This window comes from Egretta garzetta, unplaced genomic scaffold (genome assembly GCF_000687185.1).
Source record: "Egretta garzetta isolate BGI_Z169 unplaced genomic scaffold, ASM68718v1 scaffold56, whole genome shotgun sequence".
In the NCBI taxonomy this organism is placed as follows: Eukaryota; Metazoa; Chordata; class Aves; order Pelecaniformes; family Ardeidae; genus Egretta; species Egretta garzetta.
This window is the reverse complement of record NW_009260182.1, coordinates 10185515-10201306: the sequence shown is the minus strand read 5'-3', so window position 1 is coordinate 10201306 and position 15792 is coordinate 10185515. Positions and strand designations below refer to the sequence as shown.

Genomic DNA, 15792 nt, shown 5'->3' with positions numbered 1-15792 from the left:
TGGTGCCTTGCTGGGGGGAAGGCAGGCTGAAGGCAGCTGTTAGATATTCTGCAACCAGCTGAGCAGCCAGCAAGAGTCAGCCAACCAGTCAGCGTCCATGTAACTGCAAAGCAGCCACAACATGCATGGCTGGGCGTCGGGGTTTGTGAGAGAATTTCGTAGGAGACCTGCCTGCATTATATTTTGCATTAGGAAGTTAAGCAGACTCAGGACACAGGTCTTTCTGAAACCAGGCATTGCTAGGTCCACTAGATGTGGAGAATCCAATTTTTAATGAAAAACAGAGATTCTCATGCAGCCACATGTTTCTGGAGTCTGCTTCTAGCATAAGACATGCTGCTCTATGGAGTTTTTTTAGACTTGGAAATGGAGCTACAGATCAAGAGAAAGTAAGAGAGTGTTCCCTGGCTAGTAATGGGGAAGATGAGCAGTATTTGTGGAAGCAAGGAAGGAGTTACCAAGATTTTTGCACTCTCTGAATCTCCTTATAGGAGGAGTTTCGACTTTTTCTGATCTTCAATTTCACCTTTAAATTTGGCTGAACAAACTTAAAGAAGTCAAACCTCATGAGTCATGAGACAGTTGGTATGAAGCAGTCTTTGGAAACACCCAAAACTTTAAACTTGGCATCAAAACACACTCCATTCAATTCACTTTGTATATCAAATACTTCTTAATTTTTGTTGTCAAAACAGGAAGCCTCACAACTACATACTCAGTCAGCACAACCCTCTTCTTGGCTTTCTGCTATTTTACTCTGTTCTAATGGGAGTAAAATATGCCTCCCTCTCCCTGCATGGGGCATCTCATTCAGGAAGAAAAAGTTCTGCTAGTGTCTCAGCTTGTTTTCAAATCACTACCAAGACTAGTTGAGGCAACGCAGAGGCTAAGTTATTCCTCTTGTTAGGGCAAACTTTTCTCAATGTGTTCTATGACCACCTGGCTTAGCTGGCATGGCTCATGGACTTCCAGGTATTTGCCTTTTAAATCAGATACAGCGGGATAAGTAATAACCATCTTGGCAGGCCACTGCTCCCTTAAGCTTCAGGAATAAAGACAGTTAGGAGACAGGAATAGCTGTTTTCATCTAGTGAGAGGAAGCCATAAAAAAATATTTGGCATGGTGAACTGTCATAAAAGAATACACTCAGAAGGAAAAAAGGTCAGAGAGAGAAATGTCCTTGAAAGACCTTTAGGTAGCTTTAAGATTTAGTGAAACTGAGATACAAGCCCTTCAGAAATTCATCGATCTGTCCTTGTGTTGTAAGCAGTCTAAAATTCATTTCATGTAAGCTGTAAGGCACACACACACCCCAACCAGAGAAGCAACTGTGACTAAATGCGTATGAGAATCAGCCGTCTTACTCACTAACAGAACATACGTGTGCGTTACACACCGAGAGCAGGAGGTCCAGGCTGCACACACTGTTGCAGTACTGGGACTTTTATTCCCTTGTTTTCAGACTGAAGAAAACAAGTTGAGGAAAATGAAGTAGTTGCTTTTTTTCTTCTTTTTGTGCAGGTCAAAATTCTTTGTCTTCTAACTTGAGCAAACAAGCACTTCTGTGCACAGCAATAGGCTTACAGATCAGAGAGGCAAAAAGCTGTCTATTCTTACAAGCAAGGGCACAAACCCCAGACCGAACACCTTTATGGAGATAGGCAACAGAGAAAAAGACCACGAACACATAAGTACAAGCAACTTACCTCTGCTTCGACTGCCTTGCCTGTGTCTTCTGCCGTAGTTCCTGGTCCGTCTCCACTAGCAGACTGATTCACTGGCAGAAACCTGCGCCGATAAAAGGAAGTCAAAACACAATGAGCGCTTCAGGGTAGCAGCCGTGAGTGTCATGAGTTGGCAGCGTGTGTTGTAGAGCGTGTTTAAGTGCTGATTTGGCAGAGCTTCAGAAGTGGGGAAATCCTTGTGATGAAAAAGATCTTCGAGTTAAATTCACAACCCCAAAATGCACCACGGAGCAGGACAGTTTAAGAAGTACCTACGAATCAGTGGTTAGGATGTTTAACTGGGACCTGGATGTTCCAGTTCCCTGAGGCTGTGGCAGACCTTGATCTCTACTGTTGCCCAGCTGAGGGGATTCTCCAAGTGTAAGCTTTTAGGATGAAGAGGAAGAAGTGTCCAGCTTCTCTCAACATACTTTCTCCAGAACACTGTCTCTGCTATTGCTTTTCATTTGGTGTATGTTAACTTTAACATTACACACAGACTCCTAAGTCTGTTTTTCAGTGAGCAGCACAACTCATGAAACCCATCCTATTCTACATTTAGTCGCTCAGACTTGGCATGGCTTCTGTGGGGACCCTCTGGTGCTAAAGAATGCTTGAACACATCAGATAACCTTTCTCACAGTGAGGGAACAGAAAAAGGTTTTTGTTTCTCCCAAGCTATTTTCATCAACTCTAAAAGCATAGTTTCTTTGGGGATCTTTGCCTAACTACCAAATTTGCTGTAGTCAGCCTGGGGGCTAAGTCCTCACTGAAATTGGTTCGATGACCATGGGCAGAAGGACGCATTCTGTGTCCTTAGGCAGCTGGGCTACAAATAAAGTAGAATCCTCCTACACAAGGACCAGCCTTTTCAGCCAATTATCTCATAAGTGTCTTCAGAAGAACTTGCGTTTCATCACAGACTGATGAGCATTTAGAAGAACACCAAATGAAAGGGACGTGTTCTTGGGAACACCACTGCAAATAATAAGATTGCCTTTGGGTGGCAGGGGAAGGAAAGGAGTGAAGTAAGAACAGGATGTCAGTGAAGCCACAGTAACAGTTCTGCTTTACATAGAAAGTAAGGAACATAATTTGGGATGGTGAAAAAGGTAATTTGGTAATTTTTCAGTGAAAAGCATTATAACTTGGCTGCTCTGATGTCTCTAAGTGACAACAACTTCCATCAAACCATAATGACTTCTGCAACATGATATTTAGTCCCTCTTCAGGTCCCAGGGTCGATCAACAGTCCCCATGATGTTTCCAATGCTGCTTGCACAGCCTGTTTTTACTGATTTTCCAGAAAATTCAACTTCCTGCCTCCTCTGTGGTCTTCCAGGTTGCAAGATAGCTGCGGAGCTGCAACATCTTTCCTAGGTGAATTTAGGGGATGCTCTGGCTTCTTTCATGTATATTGCTATTGCATTTCACATCATAAGTACTAAAAACTCATATAGTAGGTCTCATGCATTTCCCCTGCAAGCAGTGAGTTAGTTGATGGGCTGATTCTATAGAGGGTATTTGTCCCCATGAATTCATATTGGGTGTAAGGAATGTCCTTGTCTGGAGGCGAGCTGTTTTGTTTGGATCAAGCTCTGCTTACGTTCATGGAGCATAAGGAAACAGGAAAGGCTTCAGCAGTGTCTCAGGAGCTGAAACAGGCCTGTTTGTCATGGAAGGGAAAGGGACAGAAGTGGCACCAGCCATGGTTAATTTGTTTGGCTATTGAACCATTTTGCAGAGTGAGACACTGAGCTTTTGGTCATATAGTGTCACTAGTGAGCCATCTTAGTGTAACCGCTGTGCCTGCCCTGGTTAGCATCCCAGACTTGGCCCACGTTAATATTTGATTCAAATGGAGAATGAGGGTGTCATGCTGAAAGGAACCCCCTAAGTGCACTGTTCTTCTTTTCGGGGTGAGGCTAATGGCATTTCATTGTGGCAGGATAGTGACCCATAATGCTGTAACCTAATAACCATGCTGGCTACCCTTCAAGTGAATGTCTTTGTGCAGTAACTACCTGTTTGAAACAAGATTGGTAGAGCCAGAGTTCCCCCAGGGAATTAAATAGAATGACAGTTTCTTCAGCATCGTTTTCAGAGCAGCCCTTCCCAACCAGCTTAGCCAAGTGCTCTAAATACCCATGGGATGGAGGTAATGGATTCTTTCTAGGAGTGTTTGGGTACTTTTCATTTCAGTGTTTAAACCCCAAAGAGGCTTCTCAGAGCCATGATAAAGGTTAGAACAGCTCAGCTCTGTGGTAGCCAGTAGCTTCCATGTGAAATAGCAGGAGATGTGAGGTTACTGCTGGGTTCAGAGTGTAACTTTGAAGCAAAATGTCCCACTGTAGAGCTGTCATTGCCAGGATGAAATCAGCTCCTTTCTCCCACCCTGGAGAGTTCATGTACACAGATCCTGAAAGTGCTGTCAGCAGAGATTGAGTCTGCCAAGATTTCTCTATCTCGAGGGGGCCTTGAATCCAAATTTCCCATCTTCCAGGTACATGCTTGAACCATGAGACTGGCTACTGTTTTCTGCTGTGTCTATGCTCCCTGTGTCCCTTGCTCTTTCTCATGAAAAAATTGAGCAGCTGTGTTTCAAATGAAGACAAACCATCTTCTTTTCAGGAGTGAATTTTTTGTGTGAACTCAGTTTATACTTTCTGGTCATGGTCTTACCTAATAATAAAATTAATACTGTAACTGCTAGAATTAGTGTTGGCTTACACTATGCCTTTCAATAAGCCCAAAAAGCTGAGAAATAATATGAAGAATGGAAAACATCTTGAGATCACTGACCATACCCAGAGAAAGTCAGTGCTTTCATTACTGTTAGGGTCTAAAGAAGCGAGCAGGCTGCAAGAAAACCCAGTCTTCTGTTAGCAAAGCGCGGTTATTGCAGAATAAGGTTTTGTTTGTTCCCAGTGAAAGCAAGTGTTGTTGAATGAGTCAGGTATGGCTACTGGTTGTGGGTTAAGGATACTTCTGCATCAGTTCAATAATTTCATTGTACATTTGCAAAGGCGCATCCAGTCCCCAGATGAAATCCAGGTGTGCCCATGCAGGAATCCTCTTGTGATAGATGAGCCTCTTCATCTGAGACAGTAAAAAGGCTGCATCCTTGGGATCTGCGAGCAAGTCTCGTCTCCCAGTCCATACTGCAGTTGGTACAGTCATCTCTTCTACACTGTAGAGAGGAGGAGTAGCCTGGAAGGCATGAAGCAGTACAGGAATGAACGTCCAGGAAAGCACAGCAAACTTTAAATATGCATTTAGGGCATTCTTTTGTCACTGTTCAAAGTAGAGGTGCCTAAACCATGCATGAAGGAAGGGCCTTGCTTGCCTTTTCTGTCTGTGCTTGCACAGCCAAAGGAAAAAATGCCTCCTGAGTTGACAAAGAGCTACTGTGGGTCTTTGCCCTCTCAGCTAGGAATTCATAGGGCAGGAACCTGGAACAAACCATAAAATGTCAGGATGCCTCTGTATAAACCCCCACCTTGGTCCTTTTGGAGTGCTGGTCAGCCCCAGGAGACATACATGGTCTAGTTAGAACACACAACATGTGACAAAGATGAAAAGGAGCATGGAGTGGCTTCTGTAGGAGGAGAGAGGAAGTAGCTTAAGACTCCTGAGTCTGGAAAATAAGGGCCAGAGCAGGGACAGGAGACAGGCTTATACAATCACAAATGGTATGAAGAAAGAGCACAGGAAGTATTTATCCCATTACTTCTCATAACACAAAACCTAGAAGGCATCCAGTGACTTTCCAGGGGCAAGAAAATTCAAGACAAACCAAAGGAAGTTGTGTTTCATACAAGCCATCATTAAAACATGTAACTCATAATGATAGGTTGTTGTGGAGACCTAAAGGGTAGGAGGGTCAAGGGCGGGATTAGAGTCCTTAATGGAGGAGAGGGTCCTCAGGGACTGCTTGAGAATAAAGTCCTTTGTCTCTGTTTGCCAGAATCTAGGGGTAGCTGTTAGCTCTCCAGTTGCCCTCTTCCTATATTTTTTCCCTATATTCCTATATTTCCCTATATTTCCCTATATTTCCTATATTGTTTCCCTGAGCTCTCATACATTGGCAAGTGTTTCAATCATGCTAGTAGGCAAGATGCCGCTTTGGTCTTATCCACTACTTGTACTCTTCTTTTCCAAAATTCATTTTCTATCTTTCCTGTCCTTGCTTCCCCTTATTCCTATTGATTATTTAATTGAAAAGTTTTGGTTGTCTTCTCTCTCTCTCTCTCCCTTTTAAAATTTATTATTGCCATTAGTGCTTGCATGCTTTCTCTGTTGACTTCCAAACCAGTAAGTAGTAATAACTTTCATCTACTTGTATTTTGAAAATGCGTCTCCTACTATATCCTTGCTCTCTTCCTGTGTGCTTCTGTATTGTCCAAGGTTAATAATACTGTTTCACCAAAATATACCTGTTGGTATTTTTCCACGTTCTTCTTTGAACTGCCCCAGTCATAAGCTTGGAACTTCCCCGAATGGGCCTCCTGAGAGGACGAACAAGAGAAGGGTAGTTACAAAGCCATTATTCAGGAAGTTTGTGGGTTCCTTCCCTGCTGGGCCTCTGGGTCCAATCTAAAGCCTCAATGGAAGTTCTTCTAAGAGCTATGAAATAGCCAACAGTGAGTTAATTAAGTCTCAATCAGTGAAAAGGAATCATATATTTTTGCCAGAACCCAAAAAGTCATGACTCCTGCAGAAAGACCCAGGGATGCTCTTGCAAGGAATTTGTTCTAGTTTGTAAAGTTGCTATTAACAACTGCTTCCAGCAACCTCCCCTCTCTGCTGCTGCCACGTCCTTTTCTGACAGTCATGTTGCCATTACTCAGCTCTGTGAGTGGCTCCTTCCTATGTTTTCTCTTCCCTCTCTGGTTTGAATACAGAAGTCACCATCTCTGGTTCTTCCCTTGTGCTCCTTGGCTTTGCCTACAGCATGGGTTTTTACTACTGTGAGAGAAACACCATCAATGGGATCTAATATTGAAGGTAAGGTGGCTGTTAAGTCCTTTAATAGTAACAACAGCAATGACAACGAAGGCTTAGGAGTGTTACTCCTGCATGTTTGCACTTGCCAGTCTGTGGCTAGATGCTGAATTAAACCTGAGTCAATTTGCAGAGTTCCCCCCACCGTGCCTGCATAACCCTTTTTCTTTACAGATCTAGGCCATTGGTTACAAAAGCAACTTCATATAGTAGTGATAATATTAATGTAACTTATGCTATATATGATATAGTTAATATCATTTAATATTTTATGTAAATTCACAGCCAAAAGTTATGTTTGGAGTAAACGCCTGTGCATATGGCACTGAAACATATCCCTGTGTTTGCTTGTTGAAAAGTGCATTAACACTCCTGCAAGCTCACTGTGCTCGCAGCTGCTTCCCGCTCTGCTCCAGAGCCCGCGGTGCCGCCAGGAAACCTGCCTTGCATGCAGCAGCGTCTGTGACCAAGCCCGGGCTTCATGAACCCTGAAAGCGTGAGCCCAAAGGCAGCTTCTGCCAGCACTGCTGCTGAGGATGTACTGCGGCAGTACCTTGAAAGTGAGGGATATAACAGGTCTGCTAAATAAAGAGTTTATTATTTCTAGTTCTATTGCTGTCCAGACACTGGGAGCTTTGAAAGGCAGAAATGAAAATACAAGGGCATTTACTAGTAAAATTTGATACTTTTCAAAACAACCTATGTCTAGCTCATTTCTAGCTCCACATTGGAGACATAACCAATTTCTTAAGGTAAGCTCTGCACAGAACTGTGGGCATCATGTATAAAAGGTACTGGATACACGGTAAGAAGAGTGATATATGCATCTGCGTACACAGCTTCCAGCAAACGTGTTTACACAAATACAGCATTTCATTGTTGGCTTCAAATGCACCTTTATCACACAGGGTATTTCTACCCTGCTGGCAAAAGAAAGATCAATGAAAAACAGTGGTTTGGGTTGAGATTTCAGTTGTAAACCTAAAGCTGCATGTGTTTCCAAGAAGTTAACAATGGCTTCACAGCAAGATACCAGCTATACCCACTCTATACCACCCAGCCACAGGTGAGTACCTGTTTTGTCTTCCAGGAGTTTGCTAGTACCTGACTCCAGTGGACTATGTCCTGCACAGAAGTTCCAGTGGGTGTTTGTGCAATGTACATAGTGATCCGGTTCTGAAAGAAAATATTCAGTGAGTGCTCTCTTCCTTCTATTCCGATGTAGATCAAAACGTCTGCCACAGCAGTGTCATGTATCACTAAAATCAACAGAAAGCGGAGTGGTGCAATCAAAGACTCCCTCAGAGTTACCCCAGCTGTGGCAATTGGAGTAGCACCACAAGAACAACCCCCAACCAGAACGTTTTCCAGGATGACTGAGAATCAAAGATTCTACAGGTGGAAAGGACAGACTAGAAAGTTAGTGATTTAAACCCAAAACTACGTGGGGTTTTTTAGGAGTCTGTAATAGATCCTGTGTGAGAGAGGATCACTGTTGGACAAAACAGCAAAAGGAACCACAGCTGCCTGAGGAATGCATGACTATTGAAATAAAACACACCCTAGTCCCGCAGGGCTTTCTTAACAAGTTGCTGTGTGATCCTTCCTCAGAGAACATGCTCTAAGGCATTTTTTGGAAAATGCTGGAGCAAAATTTTCATGCCCAGGTGGTCTGACCTGCAGCTGTACGTAGCACGAGGTGCCCAAGTGTGTCTTAACTCCCAGCATCTGCCAGCTCTCTCTCAGGTAATCCCTAGGTACCCTATGCCCCTGAGCACATCCCTGATGGCCCAAGGCTTGGAGGAGGAGGACAAGGGGGAATACATGTGTTCCTTTCCCTGTTGCAAAGAGCTTCTGGAAACATGAAGCAGGTAGGGGTTTTATTTCTCCTTCTGTGGTGTGCCAGCATACTGAAGATCTCCGACAAGACCAGTAGTTACAATATGAACCAGGAGACGGTGCCCTAGGTAATGTCTGGCAGAAGGCAGACTGCACAGTTTTGGGGAGCTTTAAGCAGCTGTTGACTGTAGGGGTGGTGCCAAATGCTCTTCTGAAGAGTGAGGCTGTGGTCCCCTGCCAGTGAAGGGGCAACCAGCAGATATTGCTGTCTGGTAGTGGGCACTGTTCCCTGCAATGTGATGCTGACTGATGGAAATTCAGGATTCACACCACAAGATAGAAGGTAAGTTTTGGGAGCAGAAGCTTAAACTGTCAGTAGAGCTGGTAAAAGTTACACATACCATGTCAATGTTTTTCAGGTTACAGCCTCCCAGACTGAAGAAGACACTTCTACAAAGCCTGGCAAAAGCTCGGTGGCTGCAGACAGGGACTATTAGCCTTCTTAGACATTCAGTTTGGGGAAGGAATTCTCTTTTGCCAAGCAAACCCTGTGGAATACAATGGTAACATTAATTTAAGAATGTGCACTTGTACATTGTGCTGTTGTTTTTAAAAGGTGTTTGTGTCCTCTTCCTCTTCTCCAGCACTTTCTGTGGTTCTTGTTTGCTTTTTCTTCATTTGCCAGACGATGTTCCCATAAACAAGAAAGAAATTAGATGTTTTTCCATTGCATCAGCCTGCTTGGGCATTACTCAATTTGTGTTACATCACTTTTAATGAAGAGATATGTTAAATGTTAGCTCCAATTCATATTTTAGCTCTAAGCTTCTAAGCACATCTGTTGTGGTTTTGTCTACAGGAGTCTTGGAAACCTTTGAGGACCTGCATCTCTGTGCCCCTCTGGTTGACCTGTCCCAGTGCTGCCCTATTGCCCTAGATAAAAAGTTTTTCTTAATGTCCAGTCTGAAATTCCAAAGGCTTCAGTCATAAAGTAAACCTACCCACATGCAAATGAGCAGACTTCATAAAGCCCTATACTTTCTGTTTATCCATTTTTAAGAGCTGAACAAACAAATATGTGGTTAAACCAAGATATCACATACTCTGAGCAATTTTTTGGGAAGATAGAGGAGTTTTGTTGCTGGGCTTCTTGCATACCTAATAGTAGTGACAGGTGCCAATGCAAAATAGAGTTTGATTTTTTGAGCCAGCTCTGGCATTGTTGAAAACGCAATGAAAGCTGAGAAAACAAAAAAAGGAGTTAAGAAAATCATCATTTCTACATTAGACTGTTTTCAGTATTTATAAATGCTATTCTGCAATTTCAAACCTACAACCAACCTTGTTAATTGTCAGTGACTATGGTTCGGCCTAGATTGGTGTGAAATCCCTCTTCTGTATGTGTTACCAGCTTGTAGTTTTATTTCCCTCTTCAGAGAGGAGTTTCTTTCTATGTTTTGCCTTTGCAGCTTTCTTCCAAACTCTTTTAAACATAAATGCACACTTCTGGTGTACATTCATGTGTTTCATATACTATCGGGAGGAGTTGTTTTTCTTCCGGTCAATCCAATTTCATATTTTCTTTTTTTGTGTGTGTGTCCTGTCCATGCTGGTCAACTTCTCTTTCTGTACTCTCATCTTCCTGTTTTGTTTATTTTGGTCAACTGACCATCTGCTGTTGGGCACACCCGTGCACCTTGGAAAGAAACAATTTGCACAGCCCGCAATAATTTCCAGTTTAATTCTAAGTCGACAGACTTACAGCAGTGATGCATTTGGCCCATCATGTTTTACTGTCTTTATAATAAATCAAAAATGCCTAAATGCTGAAAACAGTTTATCCTGTGTTTTTCACACCTGAAAAGAGTTAATGGAAACCCCAGGTACATTCAGTATCTCAAATCACATTTTACTCCTGTTTTCCTGAAACATTGGCCTACTGTGTGTAACTTACTGATGGTGGTGCCTTGTGAATAGCCAATATAGTACAACTTTTCCTGTCCTGTTTTCTCCACAATGAAACTTATTGCTGCTGGAAGATCAAACTTTGCCATCTCATCAAAACTGCAGGAAGGAGATTGAAGGAGAGGCATGCATATATTAAAAATCCATTTGAATTCACATTTTTATTACAGGCTTGTCAGCAAAGAAACAGCATGAACCACTTAGTGACTCATTCAGCTATTTTAGGTTCTGTGTTTTTCTGGCACTGGATTTGGAAGATGCTACTCAAGGTTTTCTGGGGTATTTTCTTCCTTGACATCAACAGAAGGACTATAACTTCACAGATTCACAGAATCACAGAATGGCAAGGGTTGGAAGGGACATTGGGAGGCCATCTAGTCCAACGGTCCTGCTAAAGCAGGTTCACGTAGAGCAGGTTCAAGAAGTATCAGGTTGGATTGTGATGGCCTACACAGAAGGAACAGGTGGTGATATAGTAACAGAGCTCTGTCCATGGAATCACACACTTTATACAGTTTGGTGCTAAAGAAAAAGTCTATTTTTAAATGTTCATTAAAAGAAGTGAAGAAATTATTTACATTTTCTCCTTCTGTGGTTTTAGTGTTATTGTAATATATAGACTAGTGTTTCTAAATAACTTCCAAAACTGCCTCCAGAACTGAGGAGTGGCTTGGACGTGACCCATGCAGGTTCCTCTGAGTTGCTCTGCTGCTGTATCTCTAGTCTGAAGAACCTTTTCTAGAAGTAATTAGAGGAAAGTAGCCTCCACTGCTATTAAAGTTCACATGCATGTATAGGGGCACCTCAGCAAAAGTGAATGTAAAGAAGGCTTTTTAAAAGGTAGCATATGTAAATCCCTGATTTAACCAGCTTAAATAAATATGTAAGGGTGGGCAATGGAGATGCCCTTCAATGGTTCAGTCTACCTGAAAGCCCAGAATTCATCTTGATCAATGGAATTATTTTGATGTTTTCTGGACCAGCGATTCCCTCTGCTATTTCCCATCCAAACGTCAAAGCCAGAGTCGGCTAGTATGAAGCCCAAGCTGTTGTTGGGCAGGTTTGTGACCCAGTTACTAGCATCTCCCAATAATCCATGTTGGAGAAATACAGCAGGTTTCAAAGCTGAAAAGCAAATCAGAAACAAAACAACAGTTTATAAAATTTCTTGATTTTATGGTGGTTCAGAGACTTTACTGTCCTGTATTCAATATTGGTATTTGTTCGTGCACCAGCTTAAAGGGAGACAACTAATCATAAGAACAAGACATCCCTTCCTGTAAGGAGATAAATTCTAAGCTTCTGTAAGGATTTATGGAAAGATCTGCCTGACACCAGCAAAAACTAGCTTGGCACCCTCTGGACATTGTTTGTATAGCTCTACCGCATTATCTTCAGATTCTCAATACTGATATACGGAATGAAGGTGTGGGGTTGTTTGCAGAAGTTTCCTTTACCCAAAACATGAATCAGTCACTGATATTAACCGGGCGTAAGCAAAAGCAAAGCAAAATTAGAAGCTGGAACAGCTTTCTCAAAACAGGCTGATGGGGCAGATTACAGCCTTTACTCTATTTTTTTTTTCAATTTTTACTCATGAACTCTTATTATGAGGGTATATGCTTCATATTATAGTGGGTTTTTATTTTAAATAGGTGCACTTGACATAAATCATGTTCATCTTGCAGGCTGTTCAGGGCAGCCAGAATTCTCTTCTAAAATTTCACTCATGTATACAAGCTTTGATGGACATTTTACAAATCTAAGATGTCTCTTTCCAGAATGTGCCCTATCTAGGCTGGTTTTGTCTCACATTACCTGGCTTCCTCTGATTCTGTGTGCCATAAGGGATTCTGTTAATGGTAATGATATAACCATCTTCCGTTGTCACTTCATATTCCTCGCTGGGGTACCCTTTGTAAGTAATGGGCTCAGTCTAGAAGAGAAAGTACAAATGCATTTGCTTGCAGAAGTCCATCTCATATATTTTATGTGTAAGATATTAGCAATGAAGAAATGTTAGAGAGCAGATACAACTGGGGATTTAGTGTACATATACTAAGCATCTGAATAAAACAATATAAGATTGGATATTGTAACCCTAGAACTACAACAGATTTCCTTCATTCTTTATGTTATATCCAGGATTTGACTATTCAGTTAAAGCCTGTTACAAAAAAATGTGTTATACTACTTCCATACAATCCCAAGCCCTTGCATTCTTGTAATTAAGAATCACTATAACCTCATAGCAGGAGCTTACGATTCCCATAGCTGAGGTGAGGAGCTGCCTGGGTGTATGCTCCTGATCTGCTGCAAGGCAAAGTGAAACCAGTTTATTTAAACTACCTTCAGAGAAATCCAGAGAGCTTTGCATATGCAAAGAGTGCGACTGAAAAATTGACTACATTATGGAAAAAACAGGATCAGCCACTTGCATAGTCACAAGGGAAATCACAGCCAGCCTTAAACTCTGAAATAAATAGTACTTTTGATCTGTAACATTCAACCTGTTTTACTGCAAAAGAGGATTGGTTTTTATAACTTGTACTCGGAGAATTATTCAATGCAATTTGTCACGCAGGACAGAAACCCCAAGATTTTCAGAAGTGACGGAAGATCTGAACAAGCTTGCTTGAAAAGAGGTGCTCTTTTGAAAAGCTGGCCATTTCTGATCTATGCTGATCATTCAAAACAGGAGAAAACATCAGCCATAGGTTATTTAGAGACTCTCAATTAACTTACTGTGTAGAGACCCTTTGATGACAGAATGCTGACATTCTAGATGGTTGTTCTTGCAGATAGGGGGATAGTGCCAGCAACAGCAAACTCGTAACTGATATTTAAAAGGAATTTATCTCTGGACGTTTACTGAGGAAAGGTGTTTGCCTTAATTTCTATCAAGCATTAGGATGTGCTGTTACTCAGGCAGAAAAAAAGAGAACAGAAGAGAAAGCAGTAGTATACAGAGTGATTAGAGAGGGCGGGTTAAATAAAGGCAGCTTATCTACCTTGTTATTTCCAACACCTAGGAACCCCTCAGCTGTGAGACACAGATTCTTCCATCCCCAGGTCACTCTATCAAGCAACTTACAATATTCATAAATGCTTCAGGATCCACAGCTCTCTTCATTCTCCTGAGTTCTTCTGAATAAGTAATTCCCTGAAACTAATAGGTCACAGCAACAAAGAGCCATATCTTCTCTCTGGATAAAACAGCGTGTTCATCTGTCAGCCGTCCTGTGCTGAGCTTGCAATCCAGGCAGGTTCTGTGCTTTTCCAATGAGGGATGTGCTGCCTTGTACTGAACGGAGCTAGCCTGGTACTCCCTACTTGTTAATGAAACGGAACGAAGCTGACTTTAAACACCTATCTGAGGGAGTCTGGCAGCGATCTGGATTCTCTGCTAAGGTTTGGACTAGGATGTGGCTTGAAATCAGGCCAAAAGTATCAGCGAATGCAAGGAAAGGAGCAAAACTTTTGGAGAAATGGATTTCACTCATTCTTCTGAGGAGAAAGTCTCTTGCATTAGCATGTGCATACATTAATTAGGAAACATTTCTGGCTAACTCTGGAGAACACTGGAGTTATTGAGCAACTTGTAACTAAATCAATTATTGTCACAGTGAAGTTTTCAAAGTGGAGACAACCAAGTCGTTGGATAGCTAACTGAAAAAACAAAGACAACTGAAAATAAACACATTAAAATAGGTATCATTTAATTAAGAACTTAGGAACCTAAATAAAGCACTTATCTATAGATGCCTAGCGTAATTTATACAGAGCTGCTCAATGGCAAAGTTTATCCACTCCATGGGATGAGGGTGGAAGAAGGAAAAGAAAGCTTTGCTAAATGGAAGGATAGTGCGGGGACATCCAGTTTCATTCAGGAAATTAGGAGCAAAAAAACCTGAGAGGAAACAAGCCTGCTCAGCTGCACACATGGCAGCTTCACAGCCTCTCAACACCCACGTCCTCCTAGCTTGAAGAAAATGCAGAGCGCTTGAATTAGCATTCTCTCTACACCATACAGATGCCTGGAGACCATGTCTGAACCCCTGGTGTCCCAGCAATAGAGCTCTAAGATAGACTGGATTAGCCAACAAATATACTATGAATAACTTATTTTTCCTTATCACAGAACAATTTATATTCTAACTTTCTAACACTACATTCTGATGTAATCTGTATCTTGAAGATACTGGGCTCCTTTCTCAGTAAAAGGAACAGACATTTTAAAAACTTCTTTTTACTTAGCTTCAGCTTCCCGTCTTCTGGCTGAAAGCCACTGCTATCTTATTCCCACACTTGGCGTTTTCCCATGCCTCTCCAGTTATCCCAGAGTTACCTAAATTCAGGCTGGGTGAGTCATGCTTCTCCTCTTCAGCCAAAAGGAATCTTTTAAGAAATAGCCATCCTTTCACCTATGTGAGTTACAAACAAAACAATATAACAAAATACATTTGTTCTCAAATAATCAAGCAACTCCTCGAGCCTAGGTTTGATACTGTCTTTTGCAGCTCCCACAAAGCCTTCACCAGTCTGGGGTCAGAAAGAAGGTAAAGAGTTACCGACCCTGTGCCAGAAATCATGTGTTCAGCTGTGCAACGGAGACGGCAGAAGAATGGAAACTCAGTTCCTGGGTGTTCGGAAGCAGCGCTGGGTAAAGGCAGCAGTGAAACGGTGGCCACGCACTGTTTTTTCCCCAATCATGCAGCACCTTGACACTAAGCATCTATTTCTTTCCCGCTCCTCATTCCTTCTGCTCTCACTTCAGCTTTTCCCTAGGGTAGCACCAGAGAGAGGCGACTCCTTTTATTCTCCAACCTCGTGCTTTTCATCTCCTTCACCACCACAGTTATAACAAGGCTCTTTTTACTATCACAGACTGCTGGATTTTTAAGGAGAATACCAGCCTCTGTGGAGTGGCAGAGCAGGACCAGGCATTTTGAAAACAAATATGTTCATAGATAAACCTTATCAAACCTAATGAAATTGTCAGTAACAACCTGCCAACTCCAGCTTTTCATGTTATGTGGAAAGGATGGAAGAAACTCTGACTCTTTGATACTTCTATAGATGTTATTACACGTATTTTTATTTTATTCTTTTAATGCTCGTGTTGCTGCTCTGTAATTCTACATTGTCACAGGAGTAGTTTCAGGAGATTTTCCTTTATTCATATGTCTCCTCTTAAATGGTCATAGAATAAAATGGATATTCCCTATGTGAGTAGTTATGAAGCAAGAACGCTTTTCC

The 15792-nt window shown here is 42.0% G+C and overlaps 1 protein-coding gene across 1 annotated transcript; it reads right to left on the bottom strand.

Moving 5' to 3' along the window:
• Positions 1–4701: 4701 nt before the first annotated feature.
• On the bottom strand, positions 4702–15125 carry LOC104129151 (lipase member M). Its single transcript, XM_009642060.2, is given in 10 exon segments — positions 4702–4935; positions 6162–6233; positions 7834–7905; positions 8970–9116; positions 9672–9808; positions 10523–10632; positions 11460–11658; positions 12352–12469; positions 13628–13739; positions 15109–15125. Coding segments are annotated over 10 exon segments (1218 nt in total).
• Positions 15126–15792: the final 667 nt, after the last annotated feature.